Genomic DNA, 17,794 nt, shown 5'->3' with positions numbered 1-17,794 from the left:
TGATGTCACTTATTGCGTCAGTGTTGGTGGGATGTGAAGACTAGATTAAGGAAATCTGGGGGTTAGAAAGAAGTGCGTTTACCAGACCTCTGTAGCTGCTCTTCATCTCATTTTGAGGCTGGCAGCTCAAGGCTGCATTAGCCACTGCTAGCATAACACAATCTCCAACCGACCTGTCGGCGGTCAGCTTGTGTTGTGGTTAATGCAGGTTTTTTACAAGGAAGAAGAACTCCTTTAATAAAAAGACGATATCTCTGGTTCTGCTGCGTCGATTTTGATTAAAAAAAGAAAAATATAATTAAGTATTGATAAGCATTGTTTCTTCCATTGAGCATAGAAAACTGAAAATATCCAAATGCTTCTTTTTGCTTTTTTATTCTTATTGATTAAGTCAATAAAACATTACTGTGAAACCAGTCTTCAGGCTTTCCAAAATAATGGTAGTCTAATACGTAAAAAAAAAGGAGTCCAATGTTCATTGCTGTATTATTAATACATACAGAATCACGTTTGATTATTTCGTTTTCCTTGTTGACCTCATGCTTTTATATCAAAGTTGTTTGTGCATCTTTACGACAAAGGGCACAAGGACACTGCTATCCTTTACTGCCTTATCTTTGAATAGGGCTGAATATTGACTGTAAACAGAAATATAGATTAATTCTTTTTTTTTTTTACTTAAAAAAATTGATGAGGAGTTTGAGCAATCTTTTACAGCCCTGAGTCTGCAGATCTCCTGTCATTTTCCTTATTTGCGCTAAAAAGGTCTTTAACGGAGAAGTATCGCTTTTACTCATAGAAGTTGTTCTTTCACCAACCACCAATGACTGACAGATTAAAGGATGTATAAGAAACTATCCACTTCGTGAATTTAGCCAAACATGGGGACTATGAATGTATCCTGCCTTTGTCAGCATTATCAGCTGTCGTTTGACAAAGAAAAACAGTGATTATGGTCTAACTGAACACATCCTCTGTCTAGTATTAGTAAAGAGTGCTTAGAGGTGACCCGTTGTCTCTCCTGCAGCAGCTAACTCCTACACAGAGGCCTGCACACCATCATGGCAATCTGCTTCCATTGGGACCGAGAAGACATCTGCCAGACTCCAACCCAGTAGTTCAAAGGTCAGTTTATACAGTGTTTACGTATGTCTGTCTTTGGAGATATAATGGTCAGTGGGAAACAACTGCACAAAGCTGACACAGTATCGCAGAGTGTGCTGAATTGTAAAACTTTGTCATTTTCCCCTGTAGAATTTGGCACAAAGACAAAATTCCTTTGACCTCATCCCCCAAATGAGCCTCCCCCTTTCTCCTACCTGCAGCAAGCACTCCGCAATGGTTAGTGTTTAGACTTCTTCTCCTGCCTGTTGCCTTCCTCTCGTCTGTTTGTGCAATATCTTATTGTTATGACTGTTGCTGCAGTGTGTGTTTATGTCATCTGTTGCTTGTGCCTACAGTGCCTCCAGGCCCAGTTAGAAGATTGTGTTATAAAACCAAGTGAAAAAGACAGTTTAAAAACAGAAAGAAGTATCAAGATTATATCTGAAATGTGTTTCTTTTTTTTGTTGTTGTTGTTTGGCACATTTGGCTTGTGTATTTCTCAGAAAGAAATCACTCATCTGTATCATTTTCTGACCCATTTCACAGGAAAAGTGAGAAGCTTGATGTGCTCTCACCATCACAAGAATAAGCCATTATATGATTCAAGTTCAGAACAAAAATTGATCTTGTCTTTCCAGCAACAGCAAACACAGCAGCAGCAGCAGCAGCAGCAGCAGCAGTCGTCCATGTATCAGCTGCAGCAGCCTCAGCTCTGCGTAATGAACCAGCTGAAGGAGCAGCTGGAGGAGAGGACGCGTATTCTGCAAGCTGACATTAAGACGCAGCAGCAGGAGCTGCACGACATTAAGGAGAAGCTTCACCTCGCTAATCTCCAGGTAACACCCCCACAAAGATCAAAGAAGAAGAAAAAGACTTGAAAGTAAATATTAAATTAAGCAGTACTCTGGAGTATTATCCACCACAGAAGTGCTGTTTTCTGTGTTGGGAAAACACTATTTGACTTAAATCTAGACATAATAAATTATTAGGCCTGTACGTATTAGCTGTTAAGGAACATCAACATCATACTGTAAGCTTGTGTTACCTAACCCCTGACAGTGATGGTGGAATGGCCCCACCAAGAGGCCAATACTAACCAGTTCAGCCACAAATTTTCTAACCTCCACACGAGACTCTGGGAGCGTTGTGGTGTTTGTACGATAAGATGCCAGCTCTCTCTAGAAGTTTCTATGTTTCTACAAGATATGCAGACTAGAAAACAAAAAGAATGTGTTTTTTAATCGTCCTTTGGCAGTAAATGAAGGATAAATTAACACTCTCTGTTTGTGTGCATAAGATGTTGTTACAGCAGCCTATCCACAATGACTTTGGCCAGGCCCAGCAGCAGCAGCAGCAGCAGCAGCAGCAGCAGCAGCAGGGCTCGGGCAGGCCGGCCCAGCAGAGCCAGGCAGGGGTGATCAGGCAGCTCTCAGGCCACCCGAAACCAGCGTCCTGCAGGGCCCACAGTTCATCCCCCCACTCACTCCTGAGAGAGAGCAGCTCACCCTCATCACAGGTACAGAGCTGCACAAGTGAAAAATCCAGATCTGAAAGCCAGCGAAGCTGTCAGAAAACTGTCCAAACACAGCTGTTTGGAAAGCTCTCCTTTGATGCTGAGAGGACAATAATTGAATCGAATTACCTTCGGTCATTAGCGGCTAACGACCCGTAGCCTACTTAAGCGCTCACAACACAACAGGAGGCAGGTTATGGATTCAATGGTTAGTATCAGTCAATTATTGAAAGATAGAAACATCACAGCCACAGGTGGTAGCCTGGTATTCAGTTTCTCAGCTTCTTATGCTCCATGCAATGTGTGCTTGTCTGCACTGCAGCAGAATGACACAGAAAGAGGAAAAAACTCCTGCCTCATACTGTATTTTCATGTAGAAAGGAAGTAACAGCACATTTGATGTTTATCCCTCTGGAGTCTGAGGCCTGTCAGCTCCTTCTGAGGTAGTTTGGCATGGCTTGATATTTTATAGAGATTTTATTAGAAAAAATAAAACACAAACATTTCTGGCCAAGACGTATGAGCTCTGAATCTTGTAAAGGTTTTGGCTACACATACTTGATTAAATCATTCAGAAATGCGGTCTGCCTACCAGGTGTTAGAACTTCAAACTGATGATATTGTTTTCAGAGCCAGGGGAATATCGATGAAGCAAGTGTCAACATGCACACGCTCGTGTTCATAGAAGACAAACTGGGAGTTTTCACATGCTTTCTTGACCCTATAACAGCTATGGAATTACCAAACCGTTATCATATGAATAACTTCATTTGCAAATGAGTGGGCCATCAAAAGCTGCTTTCTGACTCAGAGACTGACATGTGCATGTTGTTCTTTTTATTCTCCTCACATAATAAATTCATTTTCAATTGAAACAGTATTTTTGTCTCTGGGACAAAAAGTTACAGTTTTACACCACCGGCGGGACCCCTGAGGATTATTTGATTTGGCTGGTGTGTTCTGCAGTTTTTATATGCTGTGTGTATTTCCTTGGTTTCATTGTAGGTTCATCAGAGGATTGCGCGGAGCGGACAGGCGCAGTCAGCAGTGAGTGTGCCTGTGCAGACGAACACAAGTCTGACGATGCCCTTCTACAGCAACCCCATGATGTTCTCCCAGACCAACACGAGGTCTCTGCAGGACGCAAACCAAAGACACACAGACAGCGAGTTCAGCCAAGATGGACAACTGCGGTGAGAGCCCTGAAAGAAAGAGAGCCTCTTTGACGTCATGCCTCGGAGTTGTTGTTTTTTTTTGTTTTCATAGTACAGATTGAGTTCTTCCTGTAACGGATTGTATTTCCTGCAGCATGCTCCTCAACCAGCCAGTGCAGACGCTGGTTCCCACTAGCAGTGTCACCTCGCAGCCTTCCCAGTGCAACATGGGCATCTCCCAAACCTTGTGAGTACTGTTTAATTAGATCACACACACACACACACACACACACACACACACCAGTCTGTTGACATTGTTTCATGCTGTGCCTGAGTTCTTCGTTGTGCCCCCCCCACACACAGATACACGCTGGAACAGCAGATCATCGCCCCTTCGTTCTCCATGCAACAGGTCAACTGCAACGCCGTCCTTGTGCCCTCCCCGGTCTTCACGTCCCCCATCATGTTCCCACACAACACTTTCATCACAAACCAGTCCCAGTCGACCTACCACACTCAGCCTCAGGCTTCTCAGCACTCCCTGCAGCTACAGCAGCCCCAGCAGTTCTTTCAGGTACGACGCCCATCTGCTGTGTCGTGATGCAGCAATATTATGTCTCTAGCTTTCCGGAAGCCTATTATGACTTTAACTACAAGTAATTTGTGACGGTATAATGCTCAGTGCAATTACCCAAGGCTTTATATTTAATGATATGTGATCATTGCTAGCATTGCACTGCAACGAATCCCTAGTTACCACAGCAACAAGCTACAGTGCAATTCCCACAGGCTGTTAACCAAGAGAGCTGTGTTATTTTCAATCCTTCTAAAACCTCGGCTTTGTAACAAAGCTGAGGTGCGGTCTAAAATTCATTAGGTCAGATATTAAATCATGTCATTCCAGACTTATCATCTTTGTCCAGAAGGGACAATACAAACTATCAGCCGATAAAAAAAGTTAACACAGATAAATAGTGTTTGTCTGGTGTAAAAACACAGTTTGTAAGTAGCTTACCTAAATCCCTCGACACGCCGAAGAGAATATTGCATCAGTGTATTTAGAGAGCCACACTGTGGAGCCACTTCAGAGATCACAGATGCTTTAGTCTCTGATGTGATCACTGTTAGTTTTGTAAAATATTGCTGAAATCAGACAATAGTCAGTATAGCAGTCATAAGGAACTGTTCAGAAGTGATACGGTATGGGCAGGACATGGATTTTTTCTTTTTGCTGATGGGAGAGCGGTCCAGAGTCTTTAGTTTTTCCATCAGGGCCGTCTTCTCTAGTAGCTATGAGGACCAATATGTCCTGTTAGAGTTGTAAGTCATATAGAGTTAACCTATAATAAAACGATCTGCAGCACAAACCAATCTGTTCTACTAGTGGGTGAAACAAAAATATTAGTGTGCCACAGAGCAGCTGCCTGTGCCCATTTCACTTATTCGGTGCCAGTGGTACAACCCAGGTAAAAAAAGCAGCGATCTAATGTGTGATTTGGGCATGATAAAAATCAAAAAGCCATTACTTTTTGTTCTAAGTCAAGGGGAGGGTTCAAACCAAGTAGTAATGATTCTGGTGAGTACTTTGTTAAAAAGTCAGGCATATGTTTCAGGTTCAGCCCCCTTCGCACACCAAAAGTGTTTGTACAGTTCTGAAGGTAAATACTGTTGATACTTTATACAACATAAAAACGCTGTCCTCACCTGACAAGAACGGCTTCATTTATACTGCACACAGACAGGAAGTAACGGCTGCATTCTTGTTTCATATTAGAAATAATAACTGAATGATGTGAACAAGTTGGAATGAGGCCAGGCGTATGTTTACAACACTCTTGTTACGTTAATGCTCAAGACAGATTTCACAGATACAGACTTAGTGATTTCGGTTCTGTCGGCTGGCCAGTGAACATTCATGTTCTCCTTTGTGTTCACAGATGACTCAAGGACTTGTACACGGTGGATCTACTCCAACATTCTTACACACCGCTAATGTCCCGCAGCAAAGCACTGTGGGATACATCCAGCAGCAGCCGCAAACACAGCAAGTGCCGCAAGCACAGCAGCAACAGGCGCAACAGCAGCAAAGGCAATACCAACATTCCCAAAACCAGACTGGCGGTGTTTCAGACTTCCGAAATATGCTGACTCGGTAGCGCTCTGGACTGTTTTAGAGCGCCGACATCTCCCTCCGTGTTGTCGCCGTGTAGGCGGCAGCACGCCGTGGCATTTGGAAGTCAAACTTGACGTCCAGTTCTGCAGCGGGAATGCTTTGGAGTGGCAAACTGCTTCTAGTGACCTTACTTTTTATGTGAAGCTGCCCATTCAGAGGAGGCCGGTGTGCATGTCACCGGCGTGAAAAGCAGAGGCTGCGCTGGCCTGGCGTCACCTGCGGGGACCTGAGGAGAGTCTGAGCTGCTGGACCTTCATCACCGCGTCACTATCGGTGACACTGCCGGAACAAGTGGATTATCAAAGCTCTCGAGAAGTCGCCGCTTTCACATGTTTACACGTGGAAGTTTTTCACTTAGCGAAGAGAGTTTCCTTCTAAATGTCTGTTTGCACTTTGGTACCACCCCCCACCTAAAAGTAGAATATTTATTTTTGCCCATGTGAATTAATATTCTATTTTCCTCACTAAGAATGGCTTAATAGTGTTAGTATATTTTAAACCTACTGCTCGACCACCCTGCCCAGTGAAACCATCAAATCATCACCCTCGGTCAGATTTTTAGCTATGCTGAAAATGGTTCATCTCACAAAGGGATTTTTGTACATGCCAACTTTACATCAAAGTGCGTTTCAGCTGGCAGACATCAGATGTCGCTCGCGGTTTGTCCCAAAAACAATGATTTACTCGCAGGTATGTTCGTGGCAAGTCACAAGAGAGGGTTTTATTATGAAATACACAGTGGTGAGATGGCCGTCATATCTAAAAGTCAGGCTTGATCAGAAAATCTATGTAACACGCTACACTGGGAAACGGGGGGTATTCTCCAGTTATAAGTAAGGTCTATCTAGATTTTTAAAGCCTCAATCTGGGACTGAAGAAGTGGTGCTACAACTATGCCACCACTTCTCCCTGACAATGACAACAAAGCTCTGAAGTCCTGATTTAAGGTGCTTTTGAATGAGCTCTGCAGCAGGAGTCCTTGGGTGACAGACAGGCTAGCAGAGGGGGGGAATTTTGTGCCTTTAGCCATGGTACGTCCATGGTGCGGTCTGATGGTTTTGTCTGATTACGGCTTTAAAAATCCAGCTCAGGTCCATTTGGAATACAAAGTTCTATTTTCATAGGTCACAATTTATTATTTTCCACATCAGATTGAAACAGAAGACATCTAGATTTGTAGTGGATATATTACAAATATATATTGGATGCTTTTTGCAACCTTTACATCAGTAAGTCCAAACTGTTATTGAACACTTTCTGTAATTATAGTAACTAAGATTCATTTAACTATTTACTGAGACCCTAATGAAATAATTTCATGTTTATTTATTGCATATACATTTAAAAAAAATGAAATTGAGAAACTAGTTTTATACAGAAAAGTTCTAATTGGTTTTATGCGTTCATTTAGACATTGAAAGGTCAACACTGGTCTTAATGTCTTACCCTGGCTGGGTTCATGGTTTAATGCAAGCTGTTTTCACCAGAGCACTGCACCACCACTGATTTATGTGGCTCACAGTAGTTTTCCATACCACACTGTAACAAACTGCTGCAGAGGTGTGGGCTCGGTGATTGGAATAAACCTCGGAAACAGTGAGAAATGATTTGGATGAGATTGTGCCTGCTACCTGGATATTTGTGAACAGTATTATCCTGTTTGTTCCACTCTGGTCCTCCACTTGTTTGCTTTTATTTGACCGTCTGTACACTCTAATCACTACCAAATGAGCTCATTTCCAACTAAACAATACATTGCTTGTTACTATGAATGTGATCTCCTCGATAAACTAAAATATTGCAAGCATGTTTAATTCCCCCAAAAAATATATTAACCTCCAACACTTTGTTGTATAAAATATCATACAGCTGCAGTGAAAAAGTTTCTCATACAACTGAAAGTTTCTCAAGTTCTTTGCAGACTTAGTCCTGTCAGTATTTCAAGTTGTTACAGACTTATTCTTTTCATGCTGTAACTTTCTGAACGACAGTCTTTGGAGTCCACCATATTCGTTGAGAGATGCTGTTTTCTGTTAGTTTGGTGAAGGAAATCTTGCTGCGATACGTGCAGCTGCTAATCAGCTCTTGTAACTGCACTCCTATCTCAAACAGTCATATTAAATATAGAAGCAAGCTGACGTTAACATATTTATCAGGTCACGCTGTAATGGTGCGTGGCACGTTGAAGACAACGTTGGCCAATTGCAGCTCTGATAAGGGTGAGTTGTATTGTTGCGAGTGCACTGGTGATTAGCAGTTAAACGATATCCAGGAAGAAAACAAACTGAAGAACACAGACGTACACCTCTCTCTTGTTAACGACAATCAGATTTGACTTGTAACCGTATCCTGCACAGAAGCTGCCTGTGCCAGAGTCTGACTTCATCATTTAGATTTTAAAAATCTTTCAGTATGTTCCTGGGTTACATAGTTTCTCCCACAAAGCTCAGCAGGCAAAACTCAGCGTTTCCTGAAATTCTCGCCGTGGCCCAATATGACCGTTTGGTCTCGGCCACCTCAGCCGCACACATTCAAGTTCATCCACGTCACAGTCCCTTTCAACACTGGTGCTGTTCGTAGTGGACGACAAGACTCAACTGTCAGAACACTTTCAACATGTACGCTCAGTGCCGTTTTACACTTTCCTATGTGCAATGTCAATTTGAAAAAGAAGAATGTTAATTTATACTGTTTTAAATGTTTCAGAACAGATGTACGATGTATATAGAGGTGTATAATAAGCCATTGTACCATGTAAATTATATGGAAGTATTTTTTTAATGAAGATGTCCTAACATTCCTTAACATTCGTTAATATCAGCAGTATCTTTTTTTTTAAAGGTACAAGACATGTCCAGTATGATTACAAGGATTAACACAGGGCTTTGTCTGCATGGGAATGTGGTGCAGAGTGTTAGTCTCTCCCCAAACATGATAACTAAATACAGAAAACTCTGGACTAAACCGCTATCGTGAAAACAGATTAAATGAAGAATCAGAATCCTTATGTCCTTACCCAGAATTTCACACTTTCAAGGCTCACATCAGGGTGCAACAGCTGTCCAGCTGTGTGTTCAGCTGATAACAGAAGGTAATTCAGCCAAAACTGACTGAACCCGCAAGTCGTTTTCCTGTTTTCAGTTTCAAGAAAAAGTGCAATTGTTCATCATCATCATCAAAACATGTATTTTTAGTCGGATGAGGGAATTCTCAGTCTCCATTTATGTATTTCTATACATCCACGTTTGGTGTAGCAAACAGTAGACAGCCCATAATATACATTCAGCTCAGCCAGCAACTCAGAGGTGCCATAGATGATTATATTTTCACTTTCCTTTGTTATTCAGTTTTATCTCTACTCTCTACTACTGAAAGAAATCTATGGATGAATAATGTTGAGATAGTTCATGCATTGTGCTCCAGATGTGGGTTAAGCCCCCTTTATTTTGCTTTGGACAAATCACCTCACTCTGCGCCAGATGTTCAGATGCGAGATGATTTCTAGAGTTGCTTTAGGTGTGTATTGCTTCACAGAAGTTCTTGTAAATAATCCATCTGCTCGGTCGGTACTGTTTTTCTTTGTAGTTGCTCGCTCCCCGACAGCAGTTACCACACCTTTCCTCTTTCTTTCTTCATCTTTCAGAATGCTGTCCTTCTTCATGGGGTTTTCAGTGCGTGTTTTTTGAAGGCATGTGATTTGCATCACATTTAACTTGTGTTTTTCTGATTTGTAAAATAATGACTGACACCTTAAATGTGTGAGTGGGCAGTCAGATCAATGCTTTCTGTGTAAGATTTGCCAGGACATGAACAAAACAAACCTGGTTCACAGCCATTTCTGCAGTTTCAGTGCAGAAACAAACATTGAATATATTGTATAATAGAATGTAAAAAAAAAAGTTTAGACTATATAGTTGTTTATTTTATATGTCTAATAGATTACATATGTATGTTCCATGATTTTAAAATTAAAGTAATTTTGTAACAGATAATGAAGTGTCTTATTAGAGGAGGTGAGGCTTTTTTTGCGTTCAAGTTGGTGTTGCACAGTCACTTGTATGGCTTGTTTTCTTTCTGTATTTACCATCAAAATAAGCTTTAAAAATATCGTTAATATTGTTTTAAAAGAAATTAACAAATTAAGTTTACATTCTAAAATATCTTGATATTAATTATGTTATATTGAATTATTTATAAATCAACCTGGATATTGTGAAATATATGAAAATAAATATTTTTAAACATATGTATTGTTATTCTGAGCAAACTGTTTACATAGAAAGTTATTTATGTACAAGATTGTTTCTAAGCTGTTTGTTCTTAATGCAAGAAGATGGATTTTCACATCAGAAAGCCAGACTAGTATTAATCTATGAAAAGACTCAGCAGGCCTCTGGACATGGAGGACAAAGCTTTCACAAGTCGTCTCTCACGTGATGCTGACAGCTAACTGTAAACCATGTTGACAGCGGGCTGATGATCACATTTAGGATGTAACATTACTTGGGGAGGGGAGCCCATATTACCCTCTGTTATATGTTAGTGTAATCTGATGATTTTCACAGTGACTCATTTGATGGCAGCTACCCAACATAGCCATCGCACAGTTATTAGTCTACAATTTTTCACAGTTATTAGTCTACAATTTCCTGGTTAGAGGAGTTAAGTGTCTGTAAAAACTGACACCCTATTTGTAGCCTAAGCAATATCTGTCAGTCAAAGTAAATACACAGCGGAATTCTGATGGTAAGAAAATATGCAACTTTATGTAATTCAATATTTAAATCAATCATAAAAAAATCCTTATTTCAAAAGATTGAAGAATTATATTTTGTAACATTTACTGTACATGTGAAAGTTAATCAGAGAATTTACAAGCATCAAACTCAAGTTTGGTCTAAGACTAGGTTTCCTTCACTCGATCAAAAATAACTGTCTAATTACATGATTACTGTAAACTGATAATAAATACAAGACTTCCTCAGAGAACTGGACACTAGTTCTGCACCTCCTAGTCGAGAGAAACCTCTGTCACTCTGTACATCTTGTTGATCAGGACTTCCACCTTATCTCCACCCAGATGACAAAGGTCCAAGATGCACACAACATGTGCGTCCTCCAGCTCGCTGGCAGTAACTAAGACCTCCTCTGCAAGACAAACATTTCTCATTATAGCGTCACCTGTCACATTGATCCTTAATATGACGCTATATGGAACCACATGTGTTAAGGCCAAACTGTGCAGTGACTGTTTGCTGAATGGGTGGAGTGGTGGCTACCTGGCTCAGGAAGCATCACTTCACTGTGGTTGGCGGTATCACTGAGAGGGCACAGGAAGCCTGACGAAAGGCAGGATAGCATCGTGTTGCCGTGGGGATCCTGAGGAAGACCCACAGCCCTGGGCTCATCTGAGCTCACGACAGGAAAATACGCAGCATCAACAGCTATCTGCTTGTTTATGCCTGCCAGAAAGATACAAAAAAAGAAGACTGACAAACAGGCTGGATGGTCGTCATCACTGTTCTTTGCTAACAACATAAAAACATTGGTCATTTTTTAAGATGTTAAATGAAGATGGGCTCTAACGGCGGACCCATTACCCAAGTATTGTGATTCTAAAAGCTGCTGTTTGAAGACAGCACCATGTTTAACACAATTACAAATTACACAATTTACTGAAAATGGAATACAGGGCACAGAATAAAAAGTTTAATGAAGGAGATCCACCTTAATAATACAGAATTATACACATTATGGTGTTTTCTAAATGAGACTGAGACATCTGACTGTGCATCTTAGTTTACACTGACAGCAGGTCTCGACCTTAAAAAGTCACTCACTGATGACACAAAAGATAATATAATAAATATTTTAAAAGTTGGGCCACTTATTTAGGACCAATCACACGAGACAGCAATTTTTGTCCACTTAAGAGAGCCTTTGAAAAGAAAGAGAAGGCCTTGGCACACATCCTCTGAATACTTCAGACAGAATATGTAGAAAAACAGAGGATGTTCGGAACAGAGGCTGCAATGCTGGAACAGGTCAGAGTCATGCTTAATATAAAACGTCACCTAATATTGTTACTTGGTAGTATCCTGGAGAAGCCACGGGTGGGATGGTGTCAGCGGTGTGCTCTGGTGCCCACCGCGTCGGCTGAAGGTTACTCCACTGCAGGAGGACGTCCTTCTCGTCGAACGTGAACCTCCGAGAGACGCTGTCCTGGTACAGACCGCCTTGACACAAATGTTCAGACACTTCTTGTCGTTGCTTCAGCCAACTTCTGCTTTCCCAAGACAATACATCAGAGTCTGGTGGAAGTGAACCCATCAGTGTGACAGTGTATCAGAACACGTGAGGTAAGCTGCAGTAAAGCTGTAGTTGCTGTAACGCACCTTCAGTTTGAAGTTGTGGGCAACGCTCGGCATCCTGAGCCTCCTCATAGTCATACTCACTCTCTTCTTCTTCCTGCTCTTGTCCTTCCTCTGTGGTTTCAGGTCCAGCCCTCCTGTAGGAGCAGAGACAAATGAGCACAGAATGGCTGGAGTGGGTTACTGATGAGCACTACCAGCTGAAATCTTCAGTACCTTTTTGCTGGCACGTCACGATGATTCAAGCAGGCCTGCGTGGCTCCTCTGGAAAACATGTCGATATGTTACATTTAACTTAATGAATTAAATGTAAAACTCTGCTGGTTGAAATGTACGAGCCACAGAGGCACAACTAACGATTCAATACCAAGCTCACAAATCTGATAGTCAGGAGTCAAATTATACCTCATTTGAATTCTTCGTTTCCTTCTGTTTGCAGAGATTTCTTCAGCAGAGGGAGATATTAAATTGGCCTGTGAAGTCTGCTCAGCTGCTGAGGGATCATTGTGTGTGTCAGGTACAGCTTGTTCACACACATCAGTAGGAATATCTGGCACCTGCAGGAAAGCAGTTGGCTTATTTTACAGTTTTAATGAGCGCCTCTCTTCAAAGAATGCTTTGAAATAATGTCTACTACCTCCTTCTCTTCTGTTCTTTGAGACTCGGTGGTCTTTGGGCTTTTAATGTAGCGCACTGCCGTGATCTGTCCTTGAATGGCCAGTTGTTTATGCTCTCTAAACTGCAAGGTCTCTAACTCCCTCTTCAAGTCAGCCGCAGCAACCAGAGGACCTTGAGCTGAAGATGGAACATAAAGGTTTGAAATAACAAAAGTCTCAATTAAACCAAATCACTTATCCTGTGGGGTGCAAAATTTTAGATGCTGGGTATAGTGCACTCCACTTTAGAAACCACGCTGTAAATTGCTTGTCTGTAAATTGTCTTCTTATGGGTGGCTTGAACGAATAGCTTTTGAAAATTCAAATAAAATGTATAAAGATGAACTCCTACAACCAGGCGTCAAGATACAGATGGAGCAGGTGTGCAGTACAAGTGATTTATCAGGGCCGGACACTGCGCTTTATCTTGTGGCAGAGTTGCAGGAGAATGCTGACCCACATTTTATTGGATTCCTGCCACCCACAAGCGAACCGAGTGAATCTCAATATGGTTCAGTACTGAAGTGGAGGTCATCATTTCATTACCTGAAATTATAAAACGTTAGCTGGACTTTTTCTGAGGCTAATGGGAGCATTCTGAAATGAAACCGGCTAAAAAAACTAAAGCATGTGAATTTGTTCTAAAAACTGATAACGCGTTTAACTGAACCACTGTGTGTTTTTCCTCTCACCTGAGACATCTGCCGTTGGTTGGGTGTATTTCTGCGGGGGCCGAGGGTAGCAATAATGACCACCAACAGCTGTCTTCTGCAGGACAACGTTGTCCTTCAGAGTTTTGGTCCACTGGATGAAGCTCTTCACTTTGGGGTCACTCACATATGGCTGACCTTTGTGGTAGCCTGTTGTCGAGCCAGATAATACACAGTTTAGTTTCAACCACAGTGACCAATACCATCACCACATGTCTGTACAGTACATTGTTACAGCTGTGCAAACCTGTGATGAATGTTTCTGTCTCGCAGCTGCTTGTGAGGTAGGGCAACGAGCCTTCCACTTGACAAACTCTCATCTGCGTGCACACCAGGTAGGTCACTGTGGAAGACAGGATGATGGAACAAACAAACTAAGTGAAACTGCCTAGAAGTGTGGCAGCATAGCTGCCAGGAAGGAGCTGGTACAGTTGTCTTACTCGGGCATATACGACTGAAGATTTCTGGTTGAGAGGAGGAAAAAACCTCCAGGATGAAAGGGTGGCTAGACGTTCCATCCACTGCGTGGATCCAGCGATATGTCCAATATTTTTCTGGACCTAGAAGGCGAATATTACCAATAAGTAATTAAAATTAAAAAGGGAACTTAATTAAGTTTTTTTTAAATTCTAATTACAATATAAATATGAACATTTCTTACCCTTGTTCCCTTTACTCTTGACTCTTTCAACGCGGCCAACAAATGTGACCAAACCAATGACATCACATGCAGAACTGTTGGATAAATTTTCCAACTCTGACCTGCAGGATAAATTCATAACAGAAAGCAGGTTTTGAACAAAACTGTCCTGAACAGCGTGAATCTTCTTTCACAACACTGACTTTCAAATTCTAAATCAGCATTTGAATGCTGCGCAACTGTTTTTGTTTTGCACGTCTGTTTCTTTAAACCTAGTATTTCTGCACAGCTGCAGGCAAAGATTAGACTACACTAATATTATTAGTATTATACTATTTGTAGAGTTAGATTCCAGTGGTGGCTGCATAGGATTGTTACTGACTTTTGAGATCCAATTTCCAATGACTCCAGAGTGCTGTAAAGTCCAAAAGTCAAAACTTATTGAAAAAAGATTTAATCATCCACATGATTCAGTTCTTTTGTTGGCGTTTAGCCTTTCAAAAAAAAAAACAAAAAAAAAAAAACAAAAGGTCAAAACTTTGGTCTCCCGCTTGCTGCACACAAAGGAAGACACACACCTGTATTAACATTAAAATCTTACAGGAATCTGACTGCACCATAAACTACATTTACATATATGTAGCACAATAACAAAAAAATCTATTTCAGCTCTAACTCGTTTAATCTGATGAATCACTTTATTCAAATTGAGGATTGTGTTTGAGGATTTGTTTTAGGGTTATGACGTCATAAAATATGACGACAGATATTCAAAGCTTCGTTCGAAAAACTTTAATAGACGCTTCAAATGTAAAAAAATGGCATTCAGTACAGCTCTGCTACATGGCTCAGCAAGAAAATACTGTATAAACAGTAAATAAAAATAGCATAGCATGCACACTTCAGAGACTAGACTAAAGCTATGCTAATTCTACCTGGTGATGAACTGGTAGGAAACATCAGGCAATCCCCACTGAGGCAGGACACTCTTTGGTGAGACGACAGTGATAACTGAGGCTGGGTTGCGAGGATTCAGGCAGATTTCTTAGAAAAACACACATGGAAACATCACATTACAGAGAGTTTAAGTTGAGGGTATAAAGTGGTTCACCAGCCCTTTCATAAAAAACAAAAATAAATCAAAACTACACCCATCTTGACAGCTTTTCACAACACTCTATTTTTTACTTACTCTTACTAATTTTCAAAAGTGTTTAACCTTTGTAGAAACCCTGATAATGTGAAATCCTGAGGAATGGAAGTTAAACGCCAGAATAGGTGAAATATTCAAAGGATAGCAACACAAATTCTCAAGACTGACCTTAAGTAAAAACAGATTTTAAACCATGTATAAACTACAAAATCTTGCACTTCAGAAAAGTTGCAGTTAGTTGTTTGATTTATTACTATTCAAATGACAGGTGGACAGACACGTTTCTACTATAAGACAATGCCAGTGTTAAGCCACATATAGCATTTGTGCAAAACAAAACAAAAACAAAACAAAAATATGATTCACACCCAACTTTTGTACTAAACCTCAAAATACAAGATTGTGTTGTAAGACTGTACATACCTACAGAGTTAAAGGTCTTCATTCTGTGATGGTCCATTTGCGGGTGTGACCGGTTTGAATAACTCGGCTTCAACGTGTAATTTTGGACGTACAACACTGTGCCCACATTCAGTCTCTGGTAAAACTCTGGACAAAGTTCGTTCCAAAGCACAAGGGACATTGTCCCACTCTGGTCAGCAACTTCAAAGTATGCCTGAAATATGACAAAACATGAGGTGAAAAACAAGTAGACTCCTGCTCTCAGTCGTAACACAACGGTGAAAAATGTGTAAGAACTATGAAAGTGAGATCCTGTTCATGTCGTGTTACTGACTCTCCAAATTCTTGAGAGGTTCAAACTCACCTGGTAGGGGTAATCAATCTTCAGGCCAAACTTGCCATAATACCGTAATCTGGATTTGTGTATTATCTTCACTAGAAGAGGGAGAGGTTTCCATGTGTTTCTGAAGGATGACTCCAGACTACAAAGAAGGGTGATCTTGGACACTGTTGAAAAGAAGAAATTGCAGACAACACATATTCAGGATTTTCTCTGCGATTTAGTGGCCAGAGGTTAGGCAAATAAATATAACATTTACTTTGCAAGGGAGATGCATTAGCTGGAGTAGACAGAGTGCTAGCTCATATATCCAAGTCAACAACTGTGTTCCTAATGTGTATAGTTTAAACTGTAAATTATGCATATGGTCCATGTGGAAGATATATCGTGCATTAATCATATTGGTTTTAAGATGTAAGACTACATATTGTCTTATGGATTGTACTGTATTCCATGTTAACAGATCATTGCATGACAGAGGGATCATCATAGTATCTCACCGTCCAGCACCGCGTCAGATGAGGATGAGTCTGAGATCCAGATGTCTCCCTCCGGGTCGTCGTTGTTCCACAGAGACAGGTAATGTTTGCGGTTCACCTGGAGGGGAACATCACGTTGCAGCACCACACTCCTCTCCATGCCATGTTTGACCAGCATAGGCAGCGAACCGACATCCTTTACAAGAGGCAGGACAGCAGATCTGTCAGCGCCACAGCTGAGCTTTTCAATGCAGATGTAACCGTGTCCCAGTCTCCTCTCGTTGTACACAAAAGAGCACCGAGTGATGCTGATGTCAGTCCCAGTCCTCAGGGTGTTTGTGTGCACCAGATGATTTAAACCAGGGTGAAGAAAGCATTTGGCTCGCCAGACTCCGTCAGTGACCGTCACATCGTAGCTGTAGCTGTCGGGCTGTTGCCCCTCAGCTTGCTCAGACAAGTACCTCTGAAGTGCAATGACAGCGACGGGAGCCGCCTCCTCAGTTCGGACGTTCAGACACTGTGTGGAAGATAACCGCTCCAACGTCCTCTGGAGGAAAGATACATGAGAAAGACCACTCACCACCGAAGAACAAGACGAGTTATCCTCCATTGTGGACGGTTCATGCAACGAGTTTCCCCGTTAGATAATCGGTGTGCCACTGCTACACCAAAACTATCATGTTAGCTTGTTTGCTAACTAACTTCTTCCTGCCTGTATTAGCAACAACAGCGTTAAAGTTAGGCACAGAAACGGGTGATATCTGAAATAATATAGGAATAGACTTATCTTACTGCAGCTAACTCCCACTTTACGACACAATACCTAATATTTCTCGGTGTTTTGAGGGGAGAATACTTTGGTAAACGAAGTTTACTAGCTAAAGCTGGCTAACGTTACAAAGAACGCGGGTGCTGTTTGATTGCGTCACTATTTGCCTTAAATACCAAAAAGTGCGCAAAGAGAAATAAATCCACCCGAAGTTTCTGTTGTATGGCTAACGGCATCGGGCCAAATAGTTAAAAACTAGCCGGCTAACGTCGCAATAAAGTCCTGGTTTCAAATTCAGCGCGGGGCAGGCTCGGCTCACCTGACGTCATC

The 17,794-nt window shown here is 41.4% G+C and overlaps 2 protein-coding genes across 5 annotated transcripts in view; one reads left to right on the top strand and one right to left on the bottom strand.

Annotated features, from left to right (window-relative positions):
* npas2 (neuronal PAS domain protein 2) overlaps positions 1–10,147 on the top strand; it is a 45,733-nt gene extending 35,586 nt beyond the window's left edge. The window contains exons 15-22 of one of the 3 annotated variants that reach the window (XM_041952026.1): positions 1,031–1,125; positions 1,255–1,341; positions 1,743–1,940; positions 2,402–2,620; positions 3,623–3,810; positions 3,926–4,018; positions 4,135–4,345; positions 5,709–10,147. In XM_041952026.1, coding sequence (XP_041807960.1) covers positions 1,031–1,125; positions 1,255–1,341; positions 1,743–1,940; positions 2,402–2,620; positions 3,623–3,810; positions 3,926–4,018; positions 4,135–4,345; positions 5,709–5,927 — 1,310 coding nt within the window. In that variant the 3' untranslated portion in view covers positions 5,928–10,147. Of the gene's footprint in view, positions 1–1,027; positions 1,126–1,254; positions 1,342–1,742; positions 1,941–2,401; positions 2,621–3,622; positions 3,811–3,925; positions 4,019–4,134; positions 4,346–5,708 lie in introns of all 3 variants that reach the window. The other 2 variants (XM_041952025.1, XM_041952027.1) reach the window with 2 other exon arrangements.
* A 547-nt stretch (positions 10,148–10,694) lies between these two features.
* radx (RPA1 related single stranded DNA binding protein) lies at positions 10,695–17,767 on the bottom strand. Of its 2 annotated transcripts, none has more exons than XM_041952450.1 (15): positions 16,717–17,767; positions 16,241–16,383; positions 15,898–16,090; positions 15,257–15,365; positions 14,343–14,443; positions 14,122–14,241; positions 13,929–14,024; positions 13,664–13,831; positions 12,953–13,110; positions 12,721–12,872; positions 12,532–12,579; positions 12,340–12,452; positions 12,019–12,255; positions 11,224–11,406; positions 10,695–11,092 (listed from the first exon to the last, which is right to left on the bottom strand). In XM_041952450.1, exons 1-15 carry the CDS (start codon positions 17,303–17,305, stop codon positions 10,956–10,958), a joined length of 2,547 nt encoding a protein of 848 aa, XP_041808384.1. In that variant the 5' UTR covers positions 17,306–17,767; the 3' UTR covers positions 10,695–10,955. The 2 variants fall into 2 exon arrangements, with proteins under 2 accessions (XP_041808384.1, XP_041808385.1); XM_041952451.1 differs by having other exon boundaries at positions 12,400–12,452.
* Between the last annotated feature and the right edge of the window lie 27 nt (positions 17,768–17,794).

Source organism: Chelmon rostratus, chromosome 14, assembly GCF_017976325.1.
Source record: "Chelmon rostratus isolate fCheRos1 chromosome 14, fCheRos1.pri, whole genome shotgun sequence".
Taxonomy (NCBI): Eukaryota; Metazoa; Chordata; class Actinopteri; order Chaetodontiformes; family Chaetodontidae; genus Chelmon; species Chelmon rostratus.
The sequence above is the reverse complement of the archived record's forward strand: the minus strand, read 5'-3'. Positions and strand labels throughout refer to the sequence as shown.